This window comes from Sorex fumeus, unplaced genomic scaffold (genome assembly GCF_029834395.1).
Source record: "Sorex fumeus unplaced genomic scaffold, SorFum_2.1 ptg000030l, whole genome shotgun sequence".
Classification (NCBI taxonomy): Eukaryota; Metazoa; Chordata; class Mammalia; order Eulipotyphla; family Soricidae; genus Sorex; species Sorex fumeus.
The window spans coordinates 14,694,637-14,707,821 of record NW_026606087.1 but is presented as its reverse complement, the minus strand read 5'-3'; the positions used below and the strand labels follow the sequence as shown (position 1 = coordinate 14,707,821).

Here is a 13,185-nt window from a genome sequence, read left to right as displayed (position 1 = left end):
TATTATGTACTAGATTTTGTCTTATCATTTATAATTAGTTATATTCATAAAATATATCTTTTAAAACATTGGGAATTACATATTCTAAATGGGTAATTCTCCTTAATAAACTATGTTAAAGAACTGAATGACAGACGTTGTGAATGCATGAATAAATGGGTGATATGTTTGTATTCTGGGTTAAAGAATTCAGATTACTCCATAGGTGTCAAGTCTAAAAGTAAAGAACATGCCAAACTTTCAATTTCCTATTTTAGAAAAGAAACAGCTATACAAAGTAAACTGAGATACTAACAGAAAGATGTTAATGTGATACCAAAAAATCTGTCTTGGTAAGTCTTACCTGTCCTTTGTCTGGCCATAAATTCTTACCAAGAATCCCCCTCTTTTCTCTTCCTCAGTTTGAAACATCCTCATTTTCTTGTTTTTGGACCACACCTCCAGTGCACAGAGGCGACTCCTGTGCTCAGAGATCAGTCCCAATAGTTCTAGGAACTATTTGCACCGAGTACCAAACCAAGGGTCCCACATGCGAAGCATGTGCTTTACTCCCCCCAAAACTTTTTGGCTTTTTGGGTCACACTCGACAATGCTTGGGGTTACTCCTGGTGATGCTTGGGGGACCATATCGGTTGCTGGGAATCAAATCCGGGTCATCTGTGTGCAAAGCAAACACTCTACCCACTTTGTTATTTCTCTGGCCCTGTTTCAGCCCTTTGAACCATCACCCTGGCCCTGTATTCTTTTTTAAAAATATACTTTGTAAAAGTTTTGACAACCACGTACAGTATCATGTACGTACATTTGCATGATTCATTCAACCTTGGTCGTATTACTTTCTATTACACTTAATGCTAGTTGTTTTTTCTTACACTTTGGAGCTACATCTGGTGCTCCGTGGATCATTTGGATGGGGGAGGCGCAGGGAGAAGAGGGAAATCAAGCCTAGGTCTGCCACCTGCAAGAAAAAGACTTGCATACTATTGCTCAGGTCCCCTGGACAGTTTGGGGGGTATATTTGTTTTGTTTTGTTTTGTTTTGTTTTGTTTTGTTTTGTTTTGTTTTGTTTTGTTTTGGGCCCACACCCAATGGTGGTCAAGGTTTACTCCTGGCTCTGCATTTGAGGATAACTCCTGACAGGGCTCAGGGGAACATAAGGGAGAGCGGGAATGAAATCCTGGTTAGCTGCATGCAAAGCAAGAAAGAGTCCTACCCACTGAACTATTACCCAGGCACCCTCTAGTTGGACATTTCTAAGCAGCTACTCATTTTCTTTCTGTTATTACTTCTTTTGTTTGTCTTGGGTTATAACCCGTGGTGCTCAGGATTTATTGCTAGCTCTGTGCTTCCGGTTTACTTTATATTTTGGCTGCCTATTTTTTCTTTCAATATTCTTTTTTGTTTGTGGTTTTTGCTTACTCCAAACTTGTGTTTAGGGCTCATGCTTGGCATTGCTCAGGGGACCATTTGAGGGGCCAGGGATCACACCTGGGTCCACTGCATGCAAGGCCAGCACTTAACTCTTAGCCTATCTTTCTGGTTCGGCTTTGAGTATTTTCTTGGACACATTCATGTACATATTCATAAAAGCTTCATATACATTGTTCTTTCATATATATGTATACATATATTATACAAGTTTTAAAGTACAATGGTTGGCTTTAGTACTTTTCCTCTTCATTTTGTGCTCATATAATACCCATGACAGCTATCCATATGTCAGCATGGTTGCTGTCATTTTTGGCTGTTGGTAAGTCTTCAGACTCAGTGTCTGAACGATCATTAGTAAATATCTTACAGTATTTTATATAGTAAGCTCATCTTTACTGATATCCTTGGCTATAATACTATTTGACAGTTAAGTTTCTGAAAACTCAATGGAATGTATTTTTCTTAGTAAATGATGCCTAGGGCTGGAGTGACGGCACAGTAGTTAGGGAGTTTGCCTTGCACACGGCAGACCCGGGTTCAATTCCTGCATCTCTCTCAGAGAGCTTGGCAAGCTACCGAGAGTATACTGCCCGCATGGCAGAGCCTGGCAAGCTCCCCATGGCATATTCAATATGCCAAAAACAGTAACAAGTCTCACAATGGAGACGTCACTGGTGCCCACTTGAGCAAATCGATGAACAATGGGTGGACAGTGCTACAGTGCTACATGGTAGTATTGTAAATCAAAAGCAGAAGCATAATCTTGATTTTTTACATTAGCCAAGCTGAATTCTAGTGCTTGCAAGCAATTTTATAAAAACAAGATACCTTGGGACCAGAGAAATTATACAACAATGAAATCTCTGGTCTTCATTGTGACTAACATGAGTTTATTCCCTGGTATCATACATAATTTCTAAATACAGTCAGAAATAAACCCTGTGCACAGAGTCAAGAATAAACTTAGAGCAAACAAAAAATGAGCATGGCTCAAAAAAGCACTCTTCTCCTCACACACAAACAAGTTCACTTGTTTTTGTCTACAGTTATAATATGAAATATCCATTCAGTTGTTTGTGGATTCATAATTTAGGGGATATTGGAATCTTATTACCAATTGATAAATTCATAATTATGTACCTGACTTTTTAACAGCATTCTCTGCGTTCTTGGAATATCTGTTCAAACAGTAATTGTCCAAATTATATTTGACTTTTATATTTTAATATCTTTTCATTAGGGAAGCTGTTTTCTTTATAAAATTAAGTGTTATTCTTGAATTATACTGTAATCATGTTAATGATGCAGAAAGCCCTTTATAAGAAATTACAATAGCAACAAAATAACAATGACATATCTTATCACTTCCCCAAATTAGTGCTTACTGTTTTCTGCTATATGAAGCATTTCTGCAAAATATTAGCCCAATGGACACACAGTCATTTAATACAATAATTTAAAACAATGAAACATTATTTCCTTAAAATAACGTGATTTATATTTGCTTGATTTCACATGGTATTTAAAAGCAGCCATTCTTATATTCTTATAAATAGTATGTTTACCAAAATAATATAAGAATATGCTATTCTTATAAATAGTACATTTACCATTTAAGTATTTTCAAGACACTCCAAAAAGTACATTTAACAACTTGAACATTCATATAATGTTTAGGATTGATCAGCCCAGATTGATGGAGATGACATGCAAGCATGTTCCTCCACTTTTGACTCTCTTGTACCTTGTTGCTTCATGATCTTTGGGTTATTTTGGTTGGTTGCAGAAACCTAAAACTCGCATCCTTATCTCTTTTGTCTTTACGCCATAAACAATGGGATTCATGGTGGGTGGTATTAGTAAGTAGAGGTTTGCCAGAAGAATAAGGGTATGCCTGGGCACACGAGTTCCAAAGCGATGGGTAAAAAAAGAAAAGAAGGCCAGTGTGTAGAATATTAAGATTACACATATATGTGCTCCACAGGTTCCAAAGGCCTTTGCCCGGGCTTCTTTAGAAGGCAGTTGGAAGACTGTTCTGAGGATTAGCCAGTAGGATAGTGAGATAAGCACAAAATCCAGTCCAGTGGTGAGAAAAGCAGCAGTGAGTCCATAAATGCTATTGGGGACAAAGCTATTGCAGGCCAGCTTGGCAATGCCCATGTTCTCACAGTAGGTATGGTGAATAACATTGCTCCTGCAGAAATGCAACCTTAGAATAAGGAGAACTCCTGGGACAACCACAACCACACTTCGAGCCACCAGAGCAAGTCCCACTTTGCCAATGAGGGAGCTTGTAAGTACAGTTGCATAATGAAGTGGTGCACAGATAGCCACATAACGATCAAAAGCCATGGCCAGCAGAACCGCAGATTCAGAGAGGAACAGACCATGGACAAAGAACATCTGTGTAAGACAGGCAGCGAAAGTTGATGGGGAGGGACCCAGCCAGAAGATAACCAGCATTTTGGGCACTGTGACAGTGCAAAGGAAGACATCATTCAGTGCCAGCATGGCAAGAAAGAGATACATGGGTTCATGGAGGCTCCTGTCCCAGGCCACCACTGCCATAACTAGACCATTTCCTATCACAGCCAAAAGGTACATAAAACTGAAAGGAATTGAGATCCAGATTTGGAAATCTTCTAATCCAGGGACTCCAGTCAGTAGGAAATCAGTAAATTGAGTAGCTGTATAATTGGATGCTCTTATGGAAAGATGGCCAAAGTCTGTCACGTGAAAAACAAAATCAGTAGAAAAGAATGAATGAATATTTATCACTCACTATCCCTCATAGTGAAGTTCTAAGCATGAGCTTTGGTATGATGAATTAGAAGGAGAAAAAATAACCTAAGAAAGGTTACTAAGATATGAAATGATCGTAGGTAAACCAGTAAAGATTCATAATTACACAATACTGTTCCATATTTCTAAAAGAATAATTGCAATTTGGGAAAGAGTTCTTCCTAAGGACCAGTGGTCCCTCCTGGTGATTACTAATCAACCTTTCAACTGGGCCATTGATTTCATCTAAGGGCCAGTATTCCAGGTGATGCTCAGGATATCACGTGGTATCTGAAGTCTACTAGCGTTGGCCAAATTGAAGACTTGTACCTTAACTTTTATGATATCTTTCAAGTAGTATCGATGATATCTTTCTAAGGGTAACTGAAATTTTTACATTCATGACTAAGAGAATAATATTTCATTTGTAAAAAAGAAACAGAATTAAAAAACAAAATAGCAAAAACATACCTGCCATTTTTATTTATTTGTTTGTTTCAGGGGTAACACACAGCAGTGCTCAGGGCTTACTCCTGGCTTCTCTTTCAAGGATCATTTCTGGTGTCATCTTGTTAGCAGAACCATATGGCGTGCTGGAGATCAAACCAAGGCGAGCCATGAGCAAGGCAAGAACATTAGTCTTTGTATCATTGCTCTGGCCCTTATCAATCTTAAAAAAATTAAGAAAAAATAGCTTTTTCCCTCTAAACAATTACCTTAAACATAAAGTCATTCATTTTCTAGAGCTAGAAAACAGTTTTTCAACTGCTCTAGTTAGCCACATTCTGTGATTTTGTCAATAAACTGTGTATTTACCAGCAAAATTATATTTTTGATTTCTTCCTTAAGAAATTTCAAAGTTTTAAATAATGCTGCTTCTTCTAATAAGAGTCACTAATACCTAATATTTTTACAGGTTTCATGCTGTCAAGTAGATGTAAAACTATCCTGCATTTCTAGGTGTCTTCAATAGTTTTAGTTAGCTAAAATTCTTTTTATATTTTCCCAATGCTTATGTTTAACAAAAAATAGAGTACACACCAAATTTTAGTACTGTTTTTCTCCCCTTCACCATTGACAATCTCTCTTCTCTCTGTCTCTGTCTCTGTCTCTGTCTGTCTCTGTTTTTCTCTCTCTCTCTCTGTTTCTCTCTCCCTCTCTGTTTCTCTCTCCCCCACCTCTTCTCTCTCTCTCTCTCTCTCTCTCTCTCTCTCTCTCTCTCTCTCTCACACACACACACACACACGGGCACACTCACAATTAAGGAGAGAAAAAAAATCTCATCATATGCCAAATACAGAGCACATAAAGTTCTTTTTCATGAAAACAAAGAGAATGATACTTTCGGTGATTATTTGGTTAAAACCATAAAAGTGAATTCACTTTTTTTGTCACCAAAGAATGAAGCTTTACTTCATTTTTTTCTACTTTTTTCCCAGCAGTGTCTAGTTTTGCTTATAACAATCACACCAAACATCATCATAGTTAAATTGAAGATAGCACATATCATCTCAGCAAAAGTGGAATATAACAGCAATGGTAAAATAATAATTAAAACTATAAACAAAGTGCACTAAATATTTTCCTAAAAAACATTCTAAGCATCTCATGTAGACTATCTAGTTAAAAGACCATAGCTACCATATAAGCAGTTCTTATAGTATCCCAATTTTACACAGAAAAGAATTCAAACATAGAAGGACTTTCTCTGGGTCACAAGACTAATGTATATGTTAACAAGTCAAGTCCAGGGATCCTAATGGCACAACTCAAAGTTTTAAGAATAATTTATTATCATTTACCTTGTAGAGGCATGATTTTTCTAGAACACTGAGAACATTATATTACAAATCTTGAATATCTTCTTAGTACTTCCCGTAGCATTACACTAGGTTTTAGGACTCAGAAATTATTCGCATGTGTGAATATATTTATAGATATATCTCTAGTGCACATGGATATTTTTAAGAACAACCCAGGGACTATTATCTAGGTGGAGGATTCCCTTTTGGGTGTTTGAAATAATGAGTGGCTGTCTTTACACCTGAGACACATAGTAAGTAATTGAATTACCTGAATTAAACTTATCGTCCATGCTTGTTAAATTATATTTTACAATTCTTAAATATACCTCGTAGTTTTTCATCTCAAACCAAATTTCTGTTTAAAAAATCTAATCAAAATAAATTTTGATTAAGGGATGAGTAAGGGGGAATGGGAGGGATACTGGGAACATTGGTGGTGGAGAGCGGACACTGGTGGAGGGATGGGGTACTCGACCATTGTATGACTGAAACATAAGCATGAAAGTTTGTAGCATTCCACTAGGTTTTAGGACTCAGAAATTATTCACATGTGTGAATATATTTATAGATATATCTCTAGTGCACATGGATATTTTTAAAAACAACCCAAGGACTATTACCTAGGTGGAGGATTCTTACCAAGTTGTCCGTAACTGTACCTCACAGTGATTCATTAAAAAACAAAAAAAAAATAATAAAAAATAAGTAAATTTTGATGCTAGAAATTTAAAAATATATGGATCTTTAATAGTATTCCAGTATTCCATGGGAGTGAAAATAACAACAATTAAAAAAAAAAACATAAAGCAAGTGTCTTTGCAGATTTTAAGTTCTAAGTATTCTTATGTTATTTGGTCCTCATCACACCAGTAGAATACATGCTTTCTTCATCAGCTTCTATTTAGTTTGCGAGAGCTTCCATAACAAACACCAGGGACCTGGATTCGAACAGAAGAAATCAATATTTTCACACTTCTAGATACCAGGAAGTGCAAGATCATATGATTTGCTGATTTGTTTTTTAGTGAGGGAGTCTATACTGAGACTATACTTGATGAGTTAATTCCATCAGTCATACTTCATGACTTCATTTAACCTTGATTACTTCCTCGAAGGTATTATCTCCAAATAGAATCACTGAAAGCCAAACCAAACTTCTTAAAAATATCTCTACCTTTTTATTATTTTTTCTTGCTGACTCAGTATATAGAGTATGTAGTTTTTAGAGACTACAATACCAAAATTATTGTATCTCTGAATGCTTTTTTAAATTCAGTTTCTGAAAAACAAATGTCATTTATGACAAAGACAATCTTGAGTCTATTTTAAATATAGGTCATTGCATTACCAATTGTTCTTCGCTAAGTTTTATTGAGGTCGTATTTCATGAAAAACATAGTACAATATTTGAGAAATTCAACCTTTCAAATGGATTTTTTAAATGCATAGAGGACCAGAGAAATAGTCAGAAATGATCCCTAAACACAGAGCCAATAATAAATCTGAGCACACACAATAATTGTGGCCTCAAAACAAAAATAATACACACACACAAAGAACAAAATATAGAAAACTGATTTCAGTTTTATTTTATACTCTGTATTCAGATATCATCACTGTTCTGTTTTGTGTTTTGGAGAACTTTTCACGATAAAAATAAAAATAAGTTGTATTTTTTTCTGTTGTTGTTTCTGCTTTATTTAATAGTGACCAAATATTTTTTTACAGAGCAGTTATAGATCTATAGAAAAATTAAGCAGAAAGCAGGGTTTACTTTTATCCCTTTACCTCACCAATCCAGTTTCCCAAAATTTTAGTTTCTTGAAGTAATGTAATTGGTTTCCTTTCATAAACTTATATTTAAATATTTTTATTAAATTTAAATTCATAGTTTACACTCAATTTTGTATTGTAAATTCTATGGCATATGTATAATGTCACAAAGCTATCAGGGCAGTATCATACACAACAATTTTATTTTTTTATTTTATTTTTTTATTATTATTAGTGAAACACCATGAATACAGTTTTAGATTTACAATTTTTTGTGCTTGGGTTTCTATTATACAATGATCAAATACCCATCCCTCCACCAGTGCCCATTTTCCACCACCATGGATAATATCCCTCCCACCCCTATCCCTCCCATCCCACCCTGCCTCTGTGGCAGGGAAATCCCTTGTGTTCTCTCTCTCCTTTTGGGTGTACACAACAATCTTAGTACTTTACAAATCCCTTATTTTTTCCATTTATCTCCCCTCCCAATCCTTTTGATTACCATTGAATTTTTTTTGTATACACAGTTTTATTTTTCCCCAGTGTTGTAGACTTGGAATAAAACTGTATATAGTCAGACTGGATTCTATCATTTATTAATTAGCATTAAGAGTTGTTATCACCTTTAAAAATGTTGTTTCTTAGAATTTTGGGCCACAGGAGGTATGGTGTCACCAGCAGGTCAATCTGTACCTGTGAGGCGAGAGCATCAGCAGCCTGATGGCGCCTTCAGACTTCCAGACACCCCAAAATTGCTGCTGTGCCTTTGGCCAGACCCCAAGAACTTGGGGCAAAGTTTATCAAGAAAGTAAACAGCTTTTGAGTATCTAGGAAATAAGGGCAACTGAGGCTTAAGTGGAGAGAACAGATATCCAGGAGGTAATATTATCTGGAGTCAATGAACTCCTACGTTACAGGCTTGTCTTTTTAACTGTCTTCTTGTGTCCTTACAAAAAGTACTTGCTCTGTGGAGACAAAGGTAATTGACGGGATGGGGAAGTAATCAACAAACCCAAGCTCCCTGCATCCAGGGAGGAAGGGCAAACCAATGTTGTCCTACACTCTGGAGTGTTCTAATAGACAAGTATCTTATTTTGTCAGGTGGGAAGGAAGTCAAAATTTAGCTAAGGTTAGATCCAGCAATAAGGTCAAATAAAGGAAGGAAGGAAGGAAGGAAGGAAGGAAGGAAGGAAGGAAGGAAGGAAGGAAGGAAGGAAAGAGAGAGGGAATGAGGGGAAGGGAGGGAGAGAAGGAGGGAGGGGGCAGGGAGGGGGGAGGAAGGGAGGGAGGGGAGAATAAGGGAGGGACAAATGAAAGAAAAAGAAAGAAAACGCAAAGTTAACTGTCATCAAGGCATACATACAAAAATTCATAGAAAGATATTCAAAATGCAAAATGCAGAATAGGGGAAGAAAAAATGAAAAACGTTCTCAATCTGTTCAAATTTAAATAGCTATTAACTCAAAACAGAACATTTTACACACTTGATGTTATGTCTGACCTATGGTATTCATAAACCCCAAATTTAAATTAAATACATAAAATGTAAATATCTAAATATATCCTTAAATAATTACATCAAATTCTATGGGAAAAAATTAATAAGAAAAATATATCAGGGAAGAGAAAACACAAAACAGTAACAAAACGATAAACAAAGCTAAACAAAATGATATGTATAGCAACTGTTAAATAATTAAACAATTAATTAACTTACAAATTCAAGATTTGCCATATCAGTTTTTACAAATATTATGCATTTCTGGTACATGTGCAGTAAACTATACCTTTGCATATAAAGTGCTATAAGTAACTTCTCATTTTTAGCGTGACACACTGCAGATGCAATGCAGTAAAACACTGCTGCATTTCCTTTTATTTTAAAGACTCCTCTAAGGCAATTATTTAAAGTAGGTGCTGTCTAAATAAAATACAAATTACGTCCATCAATATTCTTAGTGACACACTGCACAATAATTCTTGAGTTGAAAACTGCATTTATTTAAATTTAGCTGCATAATTTCATAAATCAGTAGGAAACATGATTACATTAAGAAAGACCACAGTTACTGAACATTTCAATACATCAATTAATATTTTATTTCAACTTATTCTATATATTTCCACTCATTTTTCTAAGCTTTAAATTTGAACTAAGCAATAGATATCAAATAAACAAGAACATGCCAAAAAATATGTGAAACTTTAATGGTGAACATAGATTTTTAAGGAAACATATTTATAGAATTTACTTATCAAAAATTAAATAGCAAACTTTACAGAGATAATAAAGTATACAGGATATATAATTATTTAGAGTTTGTATTAAAATATTTTACAAATCTTCAGATTTCTATTAATAATGAGTGACTTCTAACCGTATAGATTATTGAGAACACACACTTTATATGTTCAATTATTTGTCATCTATTTTAGTTGAGTTACTTGAGAGAAATTAAAGGCTCAAATATATTGCTGGGATATTTAAAATTTTTTCAGAATATAGAAAGAAAAATTTAGTTTTATAAAGATTATTTCACACACACTTGCAGCCCTAAAGTCATTTAAGCTATAATTTCAGCAGACTACCCATGATACGGGTCCGTATCTCCCGGGTTTTAATACAGTATACAACAGGATTGAGAATAAGAGGGACCAATAAATATACATAACCCATGATAATGTGCACTACTGGTGGAACATGTTTCCCAAAGCGATGAATAATGGATACCCCCAGCATAGGGACATAGACCAGGAGCACAGCACAAATGTGAGAGACGCAAGTGTTGAGGGCCTTGAATTGTTCTGCCCTGGAAGCAATACCTAATACAGTGATTAGGATCTTCAAATAAGAGAGGAGAATGAGTAGAGAATCCACCCCAAAAGTGATCAGAATGATAATAAGGCCGTAAATGCTGTTGATACGATGATCAGAACAGGAGAGCTTGATGATATCTGGGTGCAGGCAATATGAGTGGGAGAGCACATTGGCCTTACAAAACCTCAACCTCTTAATGAGAAAGGGTCCTGGAAAGATGACAGCTACAGCTCGCAGCAAAAGTCCTCCACCTATCCTGACAATGGTAGAATTAGTCAAAATAGTAGTATACCTGAGTGGATTGGAAATGGCCACATAACGGTCAAAAGCCATGGTAAGCAGGATGCCTGATTCCATTAGAGAAAATACATGAATGAAGAACATCTGAGTGAGGCAGGCATCAAAGTCCACTTCACGAACATTGAAACAGAAGAGCTTGAGCAGTGTGGGGAGGGTGGCAACACAGATTCCTAGGTCAGTAGCAGCCAACATGGAGAGAAAAAGATACATGGGTGCATGAAGTGACTGTTCCACACGAATAACTGCTAAAATGGTGATATTTCCCATAAAGGCGATTAGGTAGAGAACACAAAACAAGATGGAAATCAGTGGATGTGAGTTCTCCAGGCCAGGGAAACCAGTGAGAAGAAAATATCCATAGGTGCTATCATTGAAAAATTCCATATCTAAAGCTCAGTGTACTTGTGTCAGTCTTATCTATAGAATAAGAGAATCTGGATTATCACCTCACCATATTATTTATTTCATGAAGTGTCTACATGATACATTTATGCAGCTTGTTGGACAAATTACCTCCATCATTTTTCAAAGGTATAGACATAGACACATGCAGACATCTTTATATGAGAAGTCACAGCATGAAACTATCAGATCAGCTTATTAATTTCACCAATTTCAATCACAACATAAAATATCACGTATAAACAGTGCTCATGATTTTTTCTTATATTTTTTATAAGATGTGGCTGGTTACTATGAGAGGACAATCTAAAATTAGTTTGAAGGTTAAAGAATAACAGAAGCAAAATGATAGTGGAATAGGATTTTCTCTGATTCTTATGCTTATAATATTTTTCAGGGAATTATGATAAATGAGTAACATGAACATAGGGGATTATGAAAATAATCCACACAGAATTTCTAGAAATTCACAGAGAATGATTTTAAATCTGAAATAAATTGGATTATTTATCTATAATACATTATATCATGGTAATGTTAAAAAATACAATGCTGACTATACTCTCTTTATGTATATGTTATATATAATATATATCATATGCATATTATATTATGTATAGTATAATAACATATTACATTATACATTACATATACATAAACATATACACATATAATATATAGTTATATATTATATGTATTTATAATTTTATATATTTTTTATAATATATATAATCTTCTTTGTAAAAGCCAAATAGGTTACCTGAGTTTGTGGAGCAGCTGAATAAATAACTAAGATCAACTTGAGGGTTATAGATTTTATATGTGAGCTGACATAAATTACTCCCATATGATGTAATGGCAGTAGATACTGTTTACTAATCATCCATCCCTTGCACTTACCATTTCCATTGATTATTTTGAAACTCCAGTGAATTAATGAGAGAAATAAGCATCTTTGGAAAGAGCATGGTGAATCAAAAGCTTCAAAAGAAAACTGTTCTACTTGTATTGATCTCACAGACAAACTTGGAGAGAAAATAAAATCTAGGAGTAAGAATTATCTTTAAAACTTACCTTTCCCTGAAATATAGACGAGGAATAAACTATATACCTAGTTTTCCACTATAAGTAGTAAGTCCATCTACCTGGCTATAAAACTGAAGAATGAATATGTTCCTAAAATTACTAGGAAAAAGAAGTAATGTATATGTGTTTGTATGTGTGTGTGTATGTGTGTGTGTGTGTATTTGTCTGTCTAAAATATTTAGAGGTTTCCCCCAGAGAATTATGTCAGCTGAGTCAGAGTTGCTATGAATGATTCCCTAGAGTCCTTAAAACTCTTTTGATTATTTTTTCTACCAATTTACAAGGGAGAAAGGAAGTTAAAGACAATATTATAAATGAATGATGGTATTGTGAGTTTATGTACATAAACACAAGGCAACAGAGGTTGTAATGACAGCTTGGAAAAATTAATAAATATAGATAGAAGACAAAAGTTGGAAAATTTAATATAGTTAGAAGAAAAGAGTAAAAATAATAAAAAATAATAAAGTTAGTCAAGTGAAGCTATGTTGAATTTTGTTTTCTTTTCAAGGATATTTTTAAAAAAAATTATTAAAGCTCCATGAGTTAAAAAGTGATTCATAGTTGAGGTTTTGACTTATTGTGTTTCATTCTAATCCCACCACCAGTGTCAACTTTCTTCCCCCAGTGTTCCCAGGTTTCCTTTTCTATTCCTGAGCCCCAGCCTGAGCCTTCCAACTTGACAGCATCTTTTACATTTGGTTATGAAATTTTGTGTTTCACAAATGACTCTGGTTTGGATATTTTGCTCTACCATTCCTGAATTGACTCCTGCCCCAATTGATT

General features: G+C 35.0%; 2 protein-coding genes across 3 annotated transcripts; both read right to left on the bottom strand.

Moving 5' to 3' along the window:
* Positions 1 to 3,198: 3,198 nt before the first annotated feature.
* LOC130025456 (olfactory receptor 52Z1P-like) lies at positions 3,199 to 6,307 on the bottom strand. The gene is made up of 2 exons (XM_056116395.1): positions 6,286 to 6,307; positions 3,199 to 4,157 (listed from the first exon to the last, which is right to left on the bottom strand). Exons 1-2 carry the CDS (start codon positions 6,305 to 6,307, stop codon positions 3,199 to 3,201), a joined length of 981 nt encoding a protein of 326 aa, XP_055972370.1.
* A 4,055-nt stretch (positions 6,308 to 10,362) lies between these two features.
* Positions 10,363 to 11,734, bottom strand: LOC130025127 (olfactory receptor 51I2-like). 2 transcript variants are annotated; one of them, XM_056116057.1, is made up of 2 exons: positions 11,698 to 11,734; positions 10,363 to 11,264 (listed from the first exon to the last, which is right to left on the bottom strand). In XM_056116057.1, exons 1-2 carry the CDS (start codon positions 11,732 to 11,734, stop codon positions 10,363 to 10,365), a joined length of 939 nt encoding a protein of 312 aa, XP_055972032.1. The 2 variants fall into 2 exon arrangements, with proteins under 2 accessions (XP_055972032.1, XP_055972031.1); XM_056116056.1 differs by lacking the exon at positions 11,698 to 11,734 and having other exon boundaries at positions 10,363 to 11,295.
* Positions 11,735 to 13,185: the final 1,451 nt, after the last annotated feature.

Excerpts from the sequence above, each read along its gene's own strand:
- LOC130025456 (XM_056116395.1), bottom strand. The coding sequence starts at position 6,307 with ATGGACGATAAGTTTAATTCAG. Across the intron at positions 4,158-6,285 it reads GGACGATAAGTTTAATTCAG|ACTTTGGCCATCTTTCCATA; the intron begins GTAATTCAATTA and ends TTCACGTGACAG.
- LOC130025127 (XM_056116057.1), bottom strand. The coding sequence starts at position 11,734 with ATGTTACTCATTTATCATAATTCCCTGAAAAATATTA. Across the intron at positions 11,265-11,697 it reads TAATTCCCTGAAAAATATTA|ATTTTCTTCTCACTGGTTTC; the intron begins TAAGCATAAGAA and ends GCACCTATGGAT.